At 41.5% G+C, this 17,859-nt stretch overlaps 1 protein-coding gene across 1 annotated transcript in view; it reads right to left on the reverse strand.

Moving 5' to 3' along the window:
* LOC114663235 (gastrula zinc finger protein XlCGF57.1-like) overlaps nucleotides 1–17,859 on the reverse strand; it is a 58,560-nt gene that overhangs the window by 23,720 nt on the left and 16,981 nt on the right. The window contains exon 5 of the mRNA XM_051925508.1: nucleotides 2,988–3,001. Coding sequence (XP_051781468.1) covers nucleotides 2,988–3,001 — 14 coding nt within the window. The remainder of the gene's footprint in view (nucleotides 1–2,987; nucleotides 3,002–17,859) is intronic.

A 17,859-nucleotide genomic window follows, 5' to 3' on the forward strand; every position in this document is an offset into this window, starting at 1 on the left:
TTATGCAATTTGATTAATACATTAAAGCAGCATGTAATATACTTCTACTACTATTTTTCCTTATGCCAGGAGCATTACCCTAATAGATGTGACTCAATATTTAGCTCATTGTAGCTTAATGCATTTTAGTACAGACACATAAAAAGGATTACAATTCAACAATGATTTTTCTTTCTCAGTGCAGACAATGTAAGCAGCATATGTATTTGGCTGGTGCTCCTGCAGATCACTAATTAAACCCTGAAAACTCTTCACCTAACTCCATCCAAACAAAGCAAATGTGGTAAGCTGACAATTTTACTATCAGTGCCATTTATGGTGGCAAATGACAGGCACCACTGTACCCATTAAATAATATGATGTCCAGCGTGCAGTCTTTCTTCTGTGGCATACAGTTAATGCACCATCAATTGGAAATAATCTTAACATCCAATCCAATTCAAATATTTTTTTACTCAATTATTAACCAATACGGGCGTGTGGAAGATGAATGTTCTCTTCGTTCCTTTGTACTAATCCATGTCTGAGAAGTTAAGCAGAAGTAAGCTTTATGGGCGGAGTGGTGGCTCTGAGGCTAGGGATCTGCACTGGCAATCGGAAGGTTGCCGGTTCGAATCCCGTAAATGCCAAAAGGGACTCTGCTCTGTTGGGCCCTTAAGCAAGGCCCTTAACCTGCAATTGCTAAGCGCTTTGAGTAGTGAGAAAAGCGCTATATAAATGCAAAAAATTATTATTATTATGAAACCATACATTGTGTAAAAGCATGCTTTAATGAGCAAACAGAAAAATATTTGTCCAAGGGACTCAAGGTCTAAGCATTCCAAACATGAGTCTGCCTTATCCCATTTCCTCTTATCATGAAAAGCCTGCGCCTGCCTACTTTATTATTTTTCTCTTTGCAGCTGCAAGCCACCAATATCTTTCTGCAAAGCTTAAAAACTTCAGTCAAGGACACAGTGTACTTTGAGAGGGCTAAGCAGATCATTGTTTTAGAAATGAAGCTGCTTAAAACTTCAGCCTTCATGGTTGATGCAAAGTAAAAGTGAATAAGTCTCTTTTAACCAACTGAATCAATCAACTTGAAAAAAAACTTTAAACATCAATCATCCAATTTGTCAGTCCAGGCCTTTATTTCCCTCATTTCAGCAAGTTTGCGATTTCATCAGACAGTATTAAGACATAAGAAAGAAGAGGTTCTTTATGAAAGCTGTATTGGAATTTATTCATAACAGATTGTCGATGGGTATTTTGAGTCGCCACATACATTGAGCATATTTTTACTATTATAATTATCCAGCAAATACAGTTATGAAGTTAGAAGAAGTAAAGCAGCACATCAATATATTAAGAGGTAAGCTACTTCTTTTGCAATATTTCTAAAGGCTGCACAAAGTCTTTGCAATGTTTCCAAAGGCTGCACAAAGTCTAATAAAAGGCTGTGTTTTACTGCAGTCTGAGAATACTGCTTAGAACAAAGTATTAGGAGAACAAATGGAAACGAGACCAGTCCATCACAGGGTGAACTCACACAGCAAGGATAAACATGGCAATGCCAATTCACTGAGCCTTCATATCTCTGGATTGTGGAAGGTATGGAAGTTAAAAGACTCTGTGAGCAGTTGTGAAATGTGCATGGCAAACTGCACGTATGCAGGATGTACAGTATGGAAGGCAGCTCACCTGGGAGAGTCTTGCTTTTTGGGTATGTGGACCAATAAGAATGTTGTAGCTATGCAAACTCACTTTGTCTTTTTATGAGGTAGCAAATCAGAAACAAGCGTTAAGAGTGTGACGGGTGTACAACTAATCAGCATTAAAATGCCATGCAAACTCACTTTATGCCTAACTATGATAATCATTCAAGTATGTGCCTATGTAATCTGAAAAAGCATAAATAACGAGTGAAATTTCTGCTCGGGGACTTTCCTGTTTTTTCAGACTCTGGCTATTGGGCGTCCAGTTACATGAAACGAGAAAGACCCGCGTGACAATCTTCCGCCTGTCTGATTCATCCACTACAGAGAATAAACAAGAGCGCGAGGGAGAGCTCATGAGGAACCAGAGTACCCGCTCAGAACTCACACACACAGAGAACATACAGGCCCGGTACGTAAATGCTGTCTCATTGATTGCGAGTCTGCAGACTGCGCCATCATGCCGCAAATTGTGAACCTGTCCTACAATAAAATGTATTCGTCTTTAGGACCGTTAATGGACTGTACAGTGCCAGATCAAAATGAATAATTGTAAAACAATTTTGAATTACTGACTTAAGATGCACTGCAAAGACGTATGTAGTTCAACTCTGTTAGCTGTTCAAAGAAAAATATATCGACTTAAAAAAGACTCTCCCACCGCTGGTTCACAGGTATAACTGATGTGCTGCCTGCATGATGGAACTTTAAAAAGTGTACCAGAAATGAGTGTCCCGCTTAGTCACACATACTAATAAATTAAACGTCCGCCCAATCACTCGCCTAACGAACGAGTTACAAAACCATTCGGGATCGGTTCAGAACTCCGTCCCTGTTCTGGTTTGGAATTGAGTTGTCTGTTCACGCTGTGTCAGACAATTCATCTGAAGAACAAAGGTTACATTCAAGAGCCTTCACGTCAAGCGTGTCACTCCATCATCTCGTCAGGAATTTGTTCGATCGCCAGCTATGCTCGTTGCTCTCTCCGAGACTAATGGTCGTCCGCTCACTGTACTGACTTCCTCCGCAGGATTTGTGCCAGCAGGCTGTACTTCCTCGTAATACTGACTCGGGTCTACGAGTTGTGCTCACTTATATCTTCCTGGAATTGGCCTTCTTACGCTAGCCTCCTTGCTAAACGAATCTCGCTTCACACCCCCACGCTGGCCCAAGTACTCACCACAATCACCTATTCGGTCCTACAAAAGTGAAAGTAACAGCCGCACACTCACTGTTTCAAAGCGGCTTCGATCTTATCATTTGCATGTGACTCCGAGAAACGTTTAACCCGACCAACGAAACCACGCCTTTTTTCGAATTATCACCAATAGGCAGCCGAGCTGATTCTTGGCGCAGGAAAAGAGGAAGCCGCGAAGTTCCGTTTACTCAGTTTTAGTTCCTAAGTGTCACCGAACGGAGCAGGTCATGAAAAATGAAACAGCCCCCTCAAGTGACACCATGGCAGCAGAACTGAGTGCTTGCTTTGGCAGGCTGTGAACACCACAGACGAGCAAAATGCACACAAAAAGAGCAAGCCAGCCGTATGCCTTCTGTCAGCAAAAGAGCAGCTCTTACATGTTCAAAAATCACCAAGAAATGTCCATTCTTTATATAAATTAACTTTACTTATCATGGTACTACTCTAATGATTTAAAAAATATAGTCAAGATATTACTAATGTCACAACTGGCTATTACTTGTTGAAATGACTGATTTGTTATGCAACTTTATATAAAAAGCAACAACGATCAATTCCATGAACCACTTTAATGTTGGGGTACATTCCCAAACAACTAAAGTTAACCCATGGAACTGCACGCTTGGGCCTGACATTGTCCATGTTTTCCTCAGAGGCAGTAGAGTGTCATCTGTCATCAATAAATGAGCTGTAATTTGTTATTTAAACTCTTTGTTTCAAAGCATTATGTCAATCCTGGATTATCATATTTCATGAAGTCCTGATCAAAAAATTACTCTTTCTGAAAAGTGACCATTTTTGCTTCATGCCAAACAATCCTAACCTTTCTGGGAACTTTTAAACAACTGCATTTCTGAAAGTGGTTGCCAATTTGCTGTTTTGTTTGTTCCCTATGACATTATGTAAACTTTCAGAAAGTTACCTTGTAATTTACTTAAACATTTAATAATTTTGGGTAGGTATGTGTGGCACCTTTATTTAACAACACTAAAAAAGAGCAGCAAATCCTGGGTGGCTAGAGGGTTAAGGAAAAGGGGAAAAAAGGACCATTGGTATTCTCCTCTTTGTAGTAACACATGCTGGTGTTGCTGATTGGGGCTGAAGCTGCTTTTTTGGAGAGGGCCTTGTTAGGACAAGGAACCAAAGTAGAACTATGATATTAGGCCCAGTCCAGCCTCATGTGTTGAGCATGGGGGTGTTAGCTTAGCTTTTTTACTTAGTGTTATTTACATGACTTGAACAGTGAAACTCCTAAATTTATGATTTATTCTAAATATAGCAAGTCACGTGATTTTAATTTATTTCTGAGATATGTGGTTTGGGGACAGTGACTTTAAATTACACCCTATTGGTTAATTGGGGTGAGGGGTGCGGGGATGTAAAGGTGGACATCATCAAAGAAGAAAGTGAATGTAAAGTTTGATGTTATTATGAACATACTTACTCTTACTCTATAAATCTATAATACTCTTACTTCTATAAATCTGTTTTACACTTTGCTTTTTTTTTCTTTTTTGGAAGAATATTATTTTTTATCTCAATGATATAAAACACCATCATTTTTGCAATCACACCATTTCATTGCCATGGTCTTGTTATTTTAGTCACAACACCTACAAGATCATCATCACCTCTGCTTGTGTTATCAATGAGATGGTGAGTCCTAATCTTTGATGAACCCTAGTGCAAAAAACAAAAAAACAATTGGGGTCTCCCTCATATGAAATTAGAAAAAAAAAAAATTAAAAATCACCACCACCCACACAAGCAATATGAAAGGTCAATAGTCATAAGCTTTGTGACGACACCATGATAAAACCATTAACCTTTTTCCATTCATGCACATTAATAATAATAAACAACAGCCTTGCATTAACGCGAAAAGCAACTAATAACGGCCGGAAGGTTTATAGTAAATAAGGATATGGACCTACTGACAGGTTGCTTCTATATTTTTCTTACGTTCCGACGTTTGTTCCAGCTATGGATCTCAAGTGTAGTCAGCAATGTTTACCGACCGGTGTTGCTGCCGAGGCTGAGCGCAGTCGCGGATATTTGGGAATCCAGAAGGACGGCCACAGGGGAGTCCACTTTATTTAGCAATGAGATACGCATTTGTTTTTTTTTCTTAGTAAAGTCAAGAATAGCAAAAACGATGATTTATTATGTTAGTTAGTGATTGGTTATGTTCATTTTGTTTGTGGGCGCTTTATGTTAGTTTGAGGTGTGCAAATCCCTCTACAAGACCAACATGGTGTCTTCCTGTCTGCACGCATGCCGTACGGGAAAATTGAGTCATCTTTACGAGTGTACTTGTGGCCACAAGTGAGCGGACTTCTGATCGATAGTAGAGACTTATGGAGCAGGGCTAATGAGTGTCAGGTGGGGGGCGGTGAAACTGGGGGCTGTTGCCTGAGAAGTTGATGTTTTCTTTTCTTACTTCATTTTTATTAGATTTTCTGTGATGTTTTTCTCATGTGCCAGAATGAATTATATCATACAGATAAAACTTTAACTACACGGTGCCTCAGCGCTAGCGAGCTTGAGCTTCGTTCACGGTTTGTTCTTGCCTTGCGCCGTATTCATGCTGTGGCTGGCGCGACACTGGAAGGTTAGATGGATAGAATAATTAAACATTACGAAAATATTTCGATGTTCCTTAAAAGTTTTGAAGAATCGGTGTTCTAAGCTTACAGATGGCTTAACGTCTATCACAGAGCTGATTGTGTGGCGATTGGGTATTTGGAGAAAGAAAAGTAAGGACAGGAATTGGGGGTTAGTACTTTTGAAAGAGACAGTACTGCTGTAATAAAGCATTTCATCGAAGGCCGCACATGGCGCAGTAAGCATCTTTCGTAAGACATGAACAATCACTGCGCCACCGTGTTCCCATGTTTAATAACATGCTTTAACTCATATCATCATGAAAATGACATCACGTATACTTCTCAGTATTTTAATTATTCAGAGAGCTGTAATATTACGAATGTAATAGATTCAGTGCCCTATCGGAGGATGAGCACGTAGTGATTCAGGCACTTAGAGCACATATAAGGTCAAATACACAACAAACCATTTAACGTGCTACTTTAGTTAGGATGGGATTGCATGAGGCCCCAGGAGAGTCAGCTTTTTCATATTTGGTTCTGATATCTTTTACCACCATTTTGGCAAGAGTCTCAATTATTTCATTTTGAATTAAATTGGGTGTGTATTTTACAATTTCTGCAAGTTTGGCATCTTTTTTGATTGTGTAATCAAAGAACTTAAGGAAAAGTCCCTCCTCCCCACCTTCGTGAGTGTGACCACGCTGAGCCAGTTCATTGACTGCAAGGAACTGAACGGCCTCCCCAATGCTTTTCACATAATGTCTATTCTCTTCTATTTGGGTTGATCCCAGTAGTTGAACTATGCTTTCACCCGTCTCTGCCCGGCGCCGATACTCTTGCCATGCAGACATGGCTCTGACGTGCGGGATACTAGACGCGTGTTTGTGGAAGCCGATAGCGTCTTTTTCTATACCTTTTGTTCCCCAATTAGTGTTTGGTGAATATGTCCTCGTGGTCCGAATTGGAAACACTAAATTTGCGGCAGGCAAAGCAAAAGCTGGCATCACGGACAACAGAATATTCAAGCCATGGTCGAGACTGATACCAGCTTGCACTAAAACATCTGAGTGTCTTTCCGAATGCGCGCTTGGGATAATTAAAATGGGCTGGGATGGGCTATCCATATTTAAGTCAGGCAGACCAGACTGTATATTTTTTTGAAGGCAGAGGTTTGGAGTACCCGACACGGGCGCAGAGCTGGAGGATTGTGTAGGCTTATGTACATCTTTGAGTTTCAGTTCCCGACGTGGGTGCGAAGTGTTCCGTGTTCGTAGCAGCGGTGCGGGGCTCAACCGTGGAGCCAGCAGCTTGCGGACAGACAGAGGTTGAAGATGTCTGCTTTTTAATAAGCCACCTATGCATAGCCTTTGGTGTTACCAACCAGAAAATAAAATAAGAATGGAACGTATGTTGTTTTAATTAAAGAATGCGGTCAACAAATTCAAAACGTGCTGCAATATGTGCGGCAAAGTGAGCTGCACGGTGCCTATCTAGTGGAGGAGGCACTGACGGATGGTATCTGTCAATAAGGGCGCGCACATAAAGGCGACCTTCAAAAGGGCGACCTCAATTGGGCGCGGCGAATAAAACCGCACATAAATAAAAGCGATCTTCAAAAGGACGACCTCAATTGAGTGCCGAATAAATGCGCGCGCAAATAAAGGAGCGTTTCAAAAGGATGACCTCAATTGAGCGTGGAATAACTGCGCGTGTAGCGGCTTTAGAATGGCTGCTGGTGATTTGGAAGAAGACAGACACAGCAATACCCGAATTCTGCCGTTTATTCTACAAAAGCGTCATCCACTTTTTTCTACAAGACAAGCAGTAAAGGGCACAGTCAGCACATGTAACGTCAGGCGCTCTCTGTCTCCTGCAAAAGCGTCCTCCAGCTTTTTTTTTTTTTTTAATTAACCATATATACACAAATACGATAAATACAAATTTAACAATTGAATATAAACAGCAACAATGAAGGACAATAATTAACGTTGCAACATACCTACAAGACAAGCAGTAAAGGGCACAGTCAGCACATGTAACGTCAGGCGCTCTCTGTCTCCTGTAGCAAGCCAAACAAAATACCAATGAGGTTGGATCTCCGCTAAACCAAACACTTTTAAAATCCACTTCTGCCGACCAAAAGTGACAACAGAACCTCAAAACACATCAACAACCACATGGTGTGATGTTTCCACTCAGTTTCAGACAGAAAAACACTCATTTAAAACTTGTCAGCTTATACAAGAGACAGAGAGCATTGAGAGGCACCTTACCTGCAAAAGCGTCCTCCAGCTTTTGCCAGGAGCCTGCTGTACGTCACATGTGCGTCCTATAGGTGTTACATTAATTAAAGCCCCCCCCCCTGCTACAACAGACAAATAGGAACTATATACAACAGATACAATGATTACATTCACATTAAACAAAATTCACAATATATAAAACAGAAGAATTTCAGTATAAAAAAATATAGTTTTGAGAATGTTCACAATAAAACAAACTAACTCAGCCACACGCGCATAAATAAAGGAGTGCTTCAAAAGGGTGACGTCAATTGGGCGCAGCGAATAAAGGCAAACGCAACAAAATTACAGAAAATTTATTAGATAAAGGCAATGATTGAACGTATAAAAAGGTGAAAGCAAGAATATTAAAACATCCAATTAATTAATGCATGAACTTCTAATGAACTACTTCTAACGAACTATTTCTAAAGCTCTCTATATTTCCTTGTTTTCAAAATTACAGAAAATTAGATTAAGGCAATGACTGAATGTATAAAAAGGTGAAAGCAAGTTGCACTTGAAGCTGTAGATTATGTGCAATGCCACGTAGATATTCGAGATGCGGTCTATTAGCATAATCAAGGACAATTAATTTAATTCGCTCCGAAGGTCATCCTTTTGAAGCGCTCCTTTATTTGCGCGCGCATTTATTCGGCGCTCAATTGAAGTCGCCCCTTTGAAGATCGCTTTTATTTATGTGCGCTTTTATTCTCCGCGCCCAATTGAGGTCGCCCTTTTGAAGGTCGCCTTTTTGTGCGCGCCCTTATTGAATAGAATCCTGACGGATACGTCCCAAATTCAAACGGGCCAATTGGAAAGCAACTCAGTTTTGAAAATCAAATGTTATTCTTCTCCAGAGTTTTCATTGGACAGACAGAGCATTTCCGCATGGTGGCCAGCCCCCCCGTGGTCACGCCTCCGGTTTACGGTCCCCGCGAGACGCTCCGTGGCCAGTCTTTTTTGTCTCGCGGGTCTTTTAAATGTCTTCCGAGAAGATAACGTATCATCGCCCTGCTTTTTCTTTCCAGGATTTTTTTTTTTTTTTTTTTTACAATAGAGAGATAATCAAAAAACGATATTACGAAGTAATTAAATACAACCTATAAACCAAATGACACACTTATTTCCTATACCGCTGAGGTAAACTCCAATCGCGGTCACAAACCAGGCTCGTACTTCGAGCTCATCTTGACAACCTCTGAAGTGAACTCAGATCGGAGTCGCGCCGGACTCGCTCGTATTATTTGAAATTGTATTACTAATACCGCCCAGGAACCTATAAGAAATACATTCTAAAACATGCATCGCGAAATCTTAAAATACAGTTAAATGGCCATAAAATACTAAAACATATGAACTGTTAAAATAAACAGTAAATACACAGATAAATTAATACTAACATGGCACGCATTGCGACGTACTGTTAAAACTCACCCTTAAAAATGAAGTCTTTTCTCCACTTCGTATTATGCCGTCTTAGTCATATCCATCGGCTCGCTTCTTCGATTACATTACTCAGTTTCTTTGTCTCTATCTTAAACTGACTTCATGAAATGCCGAATTCTTTCTTTAGCGAGGTCATTGATTTTACTATGAAGCAACTTATCTTGACTGCTCGCACATGCGCAACCCAACCTTTCGATTTGGCTTCAGGCGCTAAATCCACATACTCCATTTTTTTCTTTTGTGGGCTTCTTCTAGAGACCTTTCCCACAAATTACCAGTTGTAGCCAACATGCCTATATCCACCCAACAAATCCTTTTCTCCATCCTCCAACCTAGTAAAAAAGGCTGTGCAGTTCAAAACCATGATGAATCAAACTTGAAATAGAGAAACAACTAAACGACTTCTTCTGGTTGTGCAGGAATAGTTGGCATTCGCAGTAGTGTCCATTAAAACACTTGGAAGGTAGATTTCAAATCCAAACCTTTAATTTGCAGATATAACTGTACATATGACAGTGTGGGTGTGTGGTCTACGATAAAAAATAAAGTAGATCTGTTCTTAGTTTTCAAATTATACATAACGTTAACATTTAACATTATACAAAGTTTTTGTCTGTTTTTCACCTGCATTATTATCATTCTTTAATTTAATATTATTTATTGTATCAGTATACTGCTGCTGGAGAATGTGAATTTCCCATTGGGATTAATACTGCGGTGGGTTGGCACCCTGCCCAGGATTGTTTCCTGCCTTGTGCCCTGTGTTGGCTGGGATTGGCTCCAGCAGACCCCCGTGACCCTGTGTTCGGATTCAGCGGGTTGGAAAATGGATGGATGGATGGATTAATAAAGTATCTATCTATCTATCTATAAAGGAAAATCACGTTGCGAATCCTACACAAATATTAATCTTAAAGTTGCAATACTGAAGTTGGGCACTAGGTGGCACCTTATAACTAAAGGCAAGTTCCCTTTGAGCGAGAAACGTTTTAGTGTTAATGAAATTACACGCGTAACTATTATAATACAAACCAAAAAACAAATGAACAGTACTTACGTTGCTTCGCTTGACGCACATTATTTCTAAAGAACTCTAACTTTGTGAAGTGCAAATACTTAAACAGTGAAAACAACCACTGCTACCCACAGTACTTCACTCAGCGGAAGGCAGCATCTAAGTCCGTCCTCCTGCTGACTGAACTCCGCCTCTCAGACACTGCCGCCCCCAAATATGTGGTGCATATTTGCTCCTTCGAGGGGTGGAATTTTTAGTGTTCGGTATTCATATCGTTGGAGTCATTGTCTTGAATTTGATTTTAACGTCTGCCGATCTGACCTGTCCATCTGGCCCAGGAAACACTTTGATGACTCTACCAATTAGTCAGCATGATCTAGGGAGTTGGTGGTCAGCCAGCAACACTACATTACCTACTGATAAGTTCTTGTTTGAAGCATGCCACTTATCCCTTCTCTGAAGGTCTGGTAAATAATAGCATACAAATTTAGACCAGAAATGATCAGCTAAAATCTGGCTATGTCTCCACTTCCTATTGCCCTTTAATTCTGTTTCTGAATACAAACTTGTGGGAGATAACTGTCAGGCCGCCCCATAAGAAGAAGATTCGGTGTGATTGGGTCCTGATCAGCAATGTTACTGGATACATAGCTTAATGGTTTGCTGTTTAAGATTCCTTCGATCTCTGTCAAAACTGTTCTAAGCACTTCTTTGGTGACAGTCTGGATCTTACTGATATATACAATGCATTTTTCACGGATCGTATCTCCCTTTCCCATGTTCCTCCAAAGTGGGATGCACCTGGTGGATTAAAGCGGAATGTGATCTTCTGCTTAGCCAGTTGTTCTTGTAGTTCAGGACTAAGCTCGGCAAAGGCTCTTTGCAATTCTCTGTCTCCTCCATTGAAATTAGTACCCTGGTCTGAAAGAAGCTCATATGGTGTACCTCGTCGAGCAAAGAATCTTCTTAAGGCCATTAGAAAGGAATCTGTATCGATTCCGGTAATGATATCAAGATGAACACATCTAGTGGTGAGACATTTAAATATAATTCCTCACCTCTTTTTTGTGCGTCTTCCCAGCTTTACTTGAAATGGACCAAAGCAGTCCATATCTGTACTAAAGAAAGTGGGTTTGTAAAGACATAAGCGCACTGGAGGCAAATCTGCCATTTTTGGTATTACTGGTTTAGCTTTCCACTTAAGGCATTTTAAACAGTGGTACTGATGTTTGCGGGTAGCCTCACGCCCTCGAAGAATCCATATACTTCTTCGGATATCTGCAAAAATTCTCTCTGGACCTGAATGACACAGTTTTAACAGCTTAGTGGTGGGATGCTGGGGATCTAGTACTACGGGGTGCTTTATGGATATCTCCACATTCTCAAGTTGACACAGATGTCCTCCAACACTAATGAGATCATTAGATTTGTCAAACTCAGGGGCGAGAGTGAGCAGATGACTGGTAGGCGGAACTGATTTCCCGGCCTTTAGTAAATGGTATTCTTCAGGGAAGCTGTCCTGTTGAGCTGTCTGGAAAATCCGCAACTCAGCATTTTGATGTTCTTTAGCAGTTGGTTTCTTATTTATATCTGCCGCCCTGTGTTCTGCCTGGGTCATAACTTCTACTAGTTCCATCCATGTCTTGTATTTGTAGGCATCTGCAGTGGTATAAATTACATTAATTCCACAAAAGACACCTTTGCGGCACTCTGTTACGTCTTCTGCTAGGTCTACTGCTGGTGTCGATGGCCATTCTTTGGATGAAAGTAATAGAAAAGATGGACGTTGTGACCATCGATTAGGTTATATCAGTTCTGCCAAAGTCTTACCCTTGGTAAGGTCATCAGGTGGGTTATTGGCAGAGTTCACATAACACCATGAATGATGATCTGTAAGTTCTTGTATCTCTGCCACTCTAGTACCAACAAAAACTTTAAAACAACAAGAATCTGATTGTAGCCAGAACAGCACAGTAGTGGAATCAGTCCAGAAAGTGATTTGTATTATCTGTAGTCAGCTCATTGGTAAGTAACTTTGCTAACTGGGCACCATTTAAAGCTGCACAAAGCTCCAATCTGGGAACAGTAAGTCGCTTCTGTGGAGCAACCTTTGATCTCGCCATGACAAAAGCGAGTTGCACATTGCCACGGTTGTCTTCTCTACGCAGGTAAGCTACTGAGCCATACGCCTTTTCTGAGGTATCATGGAAAATGTGGACTTCTCTTTTATTATCAGACTGATCCATGTCTGGTGTTGTATTGCACCTGGGAAATGTAAGACTACATAGAAGGTGGAGCTCATTCTGCCACTCATTCCAAACTCTGAGCAAGTCTTCTGGTAACTGGGGATCATCCCAGTCTCTCTGCTTGTCCCACAGCCTTTGGACCAATACCTTTGCTTGAGTGGTAAATGGAAGTAGAAATCCAAGAGGATCATACTGGCTAGATAGCACTTTGTAGATATTACGCATGGTTGGTGCTCCTTGCTGTACTTGGCGATATTTATATCCACGTTTATCTGATGAGCAATGCCACCATAATCCTAGTGTAGGTTCTTGAATGTCAGTTTGGTTCCGAGACAACCACAATTCCGTATTGTCTGACTGAGCTTCCTTTGGCAGATGTCCTATGGTACTGGAGACGTTACTGGCCCACTGACGTATTTCAAACCCACCTGAAGCCAAAAGGTTTGTCATCTTGTTTAGTAGTTGTCTTGCTTCCTGGGCAGATGACAGGCTCTGTAGAAAGTTATCAACATAAAAACGTCTTTGTACAGATAATCTCACATCTTCATTGGGTTCACTGTTGTCTATGATGTGTTGGAGGAGTGAAAAAATAGCACAACATGGGCTGCAGGTGGTGCCAAAGGGGAGGACCTTCCATTCATACACATCAGGACAGCTGTCTCGGTTCATATTACGCCAGACAAAACAGAGTAGATGTGTGTCATCAGGCAGGAGATGTACCTGGTGGAACATGCCTTTGATATCTCCACTAATAGCTGTAGTATGTTCTTGGAAATGGAGAAGTACTCCTAAAAGAGATGGGCCTAGTGCAGATCCAGGAAGTAAGTGCTCATTTACATTAAGGCCCTTGTACTGAAATGAACAGTTAAAAACTACTCGATTTTTTCCATTATGATTATGATGCGGAATAAACCATGATTCTCATTTCCTGCTCAGTTCTTCAGAGGTCAGTTTGGTTACATATCCAGCTGCTACTGACTTTCTGATTTCCTCATTATAGACAGTAGCTCGCTCTGGATCCTTAATCAATTTTCTTTCAGTGTTCCTAAGACTTGGCATTACAACTTCTAGAGTAGCTTGGAATTGAGGAATTGATCCTTTGCGTAGCAAGGGTGTTGCATAGCAGCTAACTTCATCCACCACAACTCTCTGTGTTTTTGATTGAAGAAGATCCAAACATTCCTGGTCTTCTCTAGACCTTGTCACCGCTTTCTCATTCCTATGAGGTAGATTGTCAGCCAACCAAAGTTTTTCTACATTCTTAAACAGTTCAGACATTGAATGGCTAAGGGTTGTTAAGAAATACTGTTGCATAGTAATATGATGTTGGAGGGCTTTGGCTGGACCCTGAAGTGTCCACACCAATTTTGTTTTGATAGCTGCTGGTTCAATGGGGATAATTAAGTGGGAGTTATCAGCACCAATAAGGAGGAGAGGACGTGCTTTATGGATTGCCTGGAGGGGCAGGTCTTTAAGGTGATGATATTTCTGTTGCAACGTGTGGACGAAGACTTAGACAAGACAGCAGGTGTGGTCATATAGCAGCTTTATTTTTCATCGTCACAGTGAGCAGAGTTTCAGAAAAACAGGCAATCAATATTACATGACAGTGTCAGGGCTCTTCTGAACCCCGTCTGTCGGGTGGGGCAAAGTTTTATACCCCTAGAACGCGTGATTTAATATCATTATGGAATGCAACAGTCATCTCTTAAGGTTGAAGTTTCAAGCAGCTTCATTTCTAAAACAATGATCTGCTTAGCCCTCTCAAAGTGCAACCGTGTCCTTGACTGAAGTTTTAAGCTTTGCAGAAAGATATTGGTGGCTTGCAGCTGCAAAGAGAAAAATAATAAAGTAAGCAGGCGCAGGCTTTTCATGATAAGAGGAAACGGGATAAGGCAGACTCATGTTTGGAATGCTTAGACCTTGAGTCCCTTGGACAAATATTTTCTGTTTGCTCATCAAAGCATGCTTTTACATAATGTATGATTTCGTAAAGCTTACTTCTGCTTAACTTCTCAGACATGGATTAGTACAAGGGAACGAAGAGAACATTCATCTTCCACAAATGTAGCCACAGGGTAGGAGTGTTCTGACAAGCTTAGATGATCAGCAGTGAAAGCTTTCTGAATATGATATCTCTTATGAGGCTGGGATGCAGGAGATATTTTGAAAGAAACGGAAGCACCCTGTAGGTCTTTGATGTCCTGCCTAATAGTTTTCAAGGACAAAAGTTCTTCTTTCCCTTGAAGACCCAATTTCTGAACAGCAGCTGGGAGCAAAATTGTTTGCTCTGATCCGTCGTCAAGCACTGCAAAGGTGTCTAAAGTTTGATCCGTGTTTTCGAAGTAAAACTCTGATTACCTTTAAGAGGACTCGATCAGGTGAGCCTGGACGATCAAGGCAGAGTGTCTCTGTAGTAGGCTTTACTGGAATTGGAGGTGCTTCTTCCTTTAATGGTTTACTGTTAACCTCATGAAGCACTTTGAGGTGATTTCCTTTACACAAATTGCAAGGTCTTTTTAGGGTGCACTGTGCAGCCTGATGAGATCTGCCACATTTCCAACAGCGCTTGTTTGTCCTAATCCAATGTATCATTTGTTCTTTACATAATTTCTGGAAAGTAGGACACTGACCCAGATAATGTTCAGAGGACTCACAATAAGGGCAGTACTTTGGTTTCTGGTCGGGCTTCTCTATTGGCATTTGTTTTGATGGTAACTCTGATTTGTGGGTTTCTGGTGATTGCTCAGTACCATGAAGGACAGTGGTTGTTCTGAGTTTATTCCTTGACTCTTTACGCCAATCAGTCCTTTGTGCTGTCCAATCTTGCTGAGTCTTTATTCTGGGTTGACTTTCACTTTCCTGGCACCAGGATTCAAATTTAAGCCACTTGGCAAGGTCTAGTAAGGTGTATGAGGTACCAAGCTTGTGAAACATCTGTGTACGGAATGATGCCCTCATGTCTGGTGGTAGCTTGGTGAGAAGACGAGCTACATGGGAGCCACAGTACAGTTCAGCCTCACCTTCTGGACCTAGGGATTTAAGTAAACCAACCAATGATTGGATATGAAGTGCAAACCATTCAAATCCTATTGGATCATTTGGTTGGATATTAGGGGAATCCATTACAGTTGCTGTCTTCTTAACAGCTAGTTGGTGAGGTCTTCCAAATTTCTCAGCCAGGCAAGCGTCTGCCACTAAACGGGCCTCTTCCAGCTTCAAATGATCTACTAGAACTTGGTACTTGAAAAGTTCAGTTGCATCTTTACGGAGAAGATTACCCAATGATTATTTCAATCTAGTAAACTCACTTGGATCATGACGGATAAATTCGAGAATAGTTGGTTCTGGCCCCCTATACTGCATTTCTTGCTTAAATTCTTGCTTATTGCCAGCTTGACTTAACAAGGGCGTACAATGCTGTGAATGTACTTGAGCTGAATAATTAGGGATCATTAGCTGCTCTTTATCTTGCCAGTTGGCAAAGGGTAAAATTTGCGTGCCTGTACGGCCCTGCGTTTCCTGGTAGAAATGCTGAAGTGGTGGAGGATTAAAATAGCTTTGGACTGAAGGTGAGGGTTCACTGTTGTGCCTTTGATCTAAATAGTCTTTGTTCATGGTATCAATTTGTTCATCTTGAAGATGGGCAAGAAGATGCCGTGGCATTGGGACTGGTGTAGTCCGTGGCAGTGATTCAGATGCTGCAGCTGTTAATTGTCTGTTGGTAATACGTGGACGTGGCACTGGTGTATTGCCTAAAGTCTGATGACTTGGAATTTGTGGAGATATCTGTCTAGGAGCTATTGTAAGTGTCTTCATCTCCTCCTGAGCATCTCTCAATATTTCTATTTGCTTATTCATTGCTTGTTGTGTCTGCCACAATTGCTGGTTCTCCTTTTGAAGTTCGTATACAGCCAGTTGGAACCTCCTTGGCAGGTAATCAGTTTCCCTCAATTGGCTAAGGATGTATCCTTGTTCAGATCCATTCATCCTATCAACTGTTGTATACCAGTGCTCTTCTTGTGAAACTGGTGAGTCATAGGGTATTGACCCAACTGGATTTCTACTGGTATTAGGATATCCATGATAGGATGAGCTAACTCTCTGCTGACTGAGGGGTGTCATCTTGGCAATTCCCTCCATGCCAATTGGCCTGGTCCCTGCTTGATGTTGTATATTATGTGCCGCGTATGATTCTTGGCTAGGATAAAACACTTCATAGTCTTCTAAGTAGGCAGGCCGACGGGTGAACCCTCCCCCAAGCTGTTTGAAGTGCGAGGAAGTCGGGCATACAGTTCCCAACAGCCCTCGACTCCGCACGCCGAGGGACCGCAGCTGGACAAAAGGAGAGAGGTATTGTGCTGTCGCTAACCCCTTGTTTTTTCCTTGTACAGGAGTAGTGATGGTTAATAGGCGCAGGGTCGTCGCACTTACAGATTTTGGCAGCATCATTTCTATTGTCATTCGCCGTTTTGTATTAACTGAACAATGGCTTAGCAGGAGAACCAGTCTGTCTTGTATTTATGGAGAAACCCGCCGGCATCACTCCGCCATTTGCTTCCTAAATTACGATGATACTTTAAGGGCGCTGCAGGTGGTAAGACTCTAGTAATACTGGGGCGAGACTGGTCCGAAAGTAAAAGCGGTTTAACACACAATCCACTCATGTTAAGTCTTTAGGCGTTGTTACAGACGCCTTGCTAGAAATGAGGAGTCACGTGGTAGAGACCGCGACGCCCCGCCCATTGAGGTCGGCCTGGACCCTCGCAATATTTTACACTTTCAATTTAGGCAAACTCTGGCTCCTTTAAAAAGAGAGCAATGGAATGACAACTCCCTTAAGTTTGCCAAAAAATGCAGTGGTGTCGGTAAACAGCCAATGCACCAATTTTCCCATGCTATCAGGACCCAACTTTATTATTAACAACGACCTATTATATAAGGTAGGTGAATATATGTGTGAGGTCGCTGAGGTTACTTCCGTGGACTTGCTGGTGGCAGGTCTGCGAATTTGCACACACAGAGCACATAAAGCTCCGCTTTTATTGGCCGGGAATCGGTGAGGGGGTCCGTCATTTCTGTACTTCCTGTCCGCAGTGTCAGATGCAAAAGGTTCCTGAGAAGGGCCATGCACCAGTCCGCAAAGGCCAAGACCGTTTTTAGTACCCTTAGGCAATCTCTTGTTCCATTTGGTTTGCACGGGGCTCCAGCGACCTTCCAACGTCTTGACCGTGCTACTTCCCAACAATTCCTATAGTAGTGCCTAGTATGGCGTTGTCTCTTCTCAAACGCCTGGAGTAGGTTTGTGCTGTATTTCATACAGTAGGTGAGGTCGGTTTTTGGATTAATCCAAATATTTGTATGAG

This window comes from Erpetoichthys calabaricus, chromosome 1 (genome assembly GCF_900747795.2).
Source record: "Erpetoichthys calabaricus chromosome 1, fErpCal1.3, whole genome shotgun sequence".
Taxonomy (NCBI): Eukaryota; Metazoa; Chordata; class Cladistia; order Polypteriformes; family Polypteridae; genus Erpetoichthys; species Erpetoichthys calabaricus.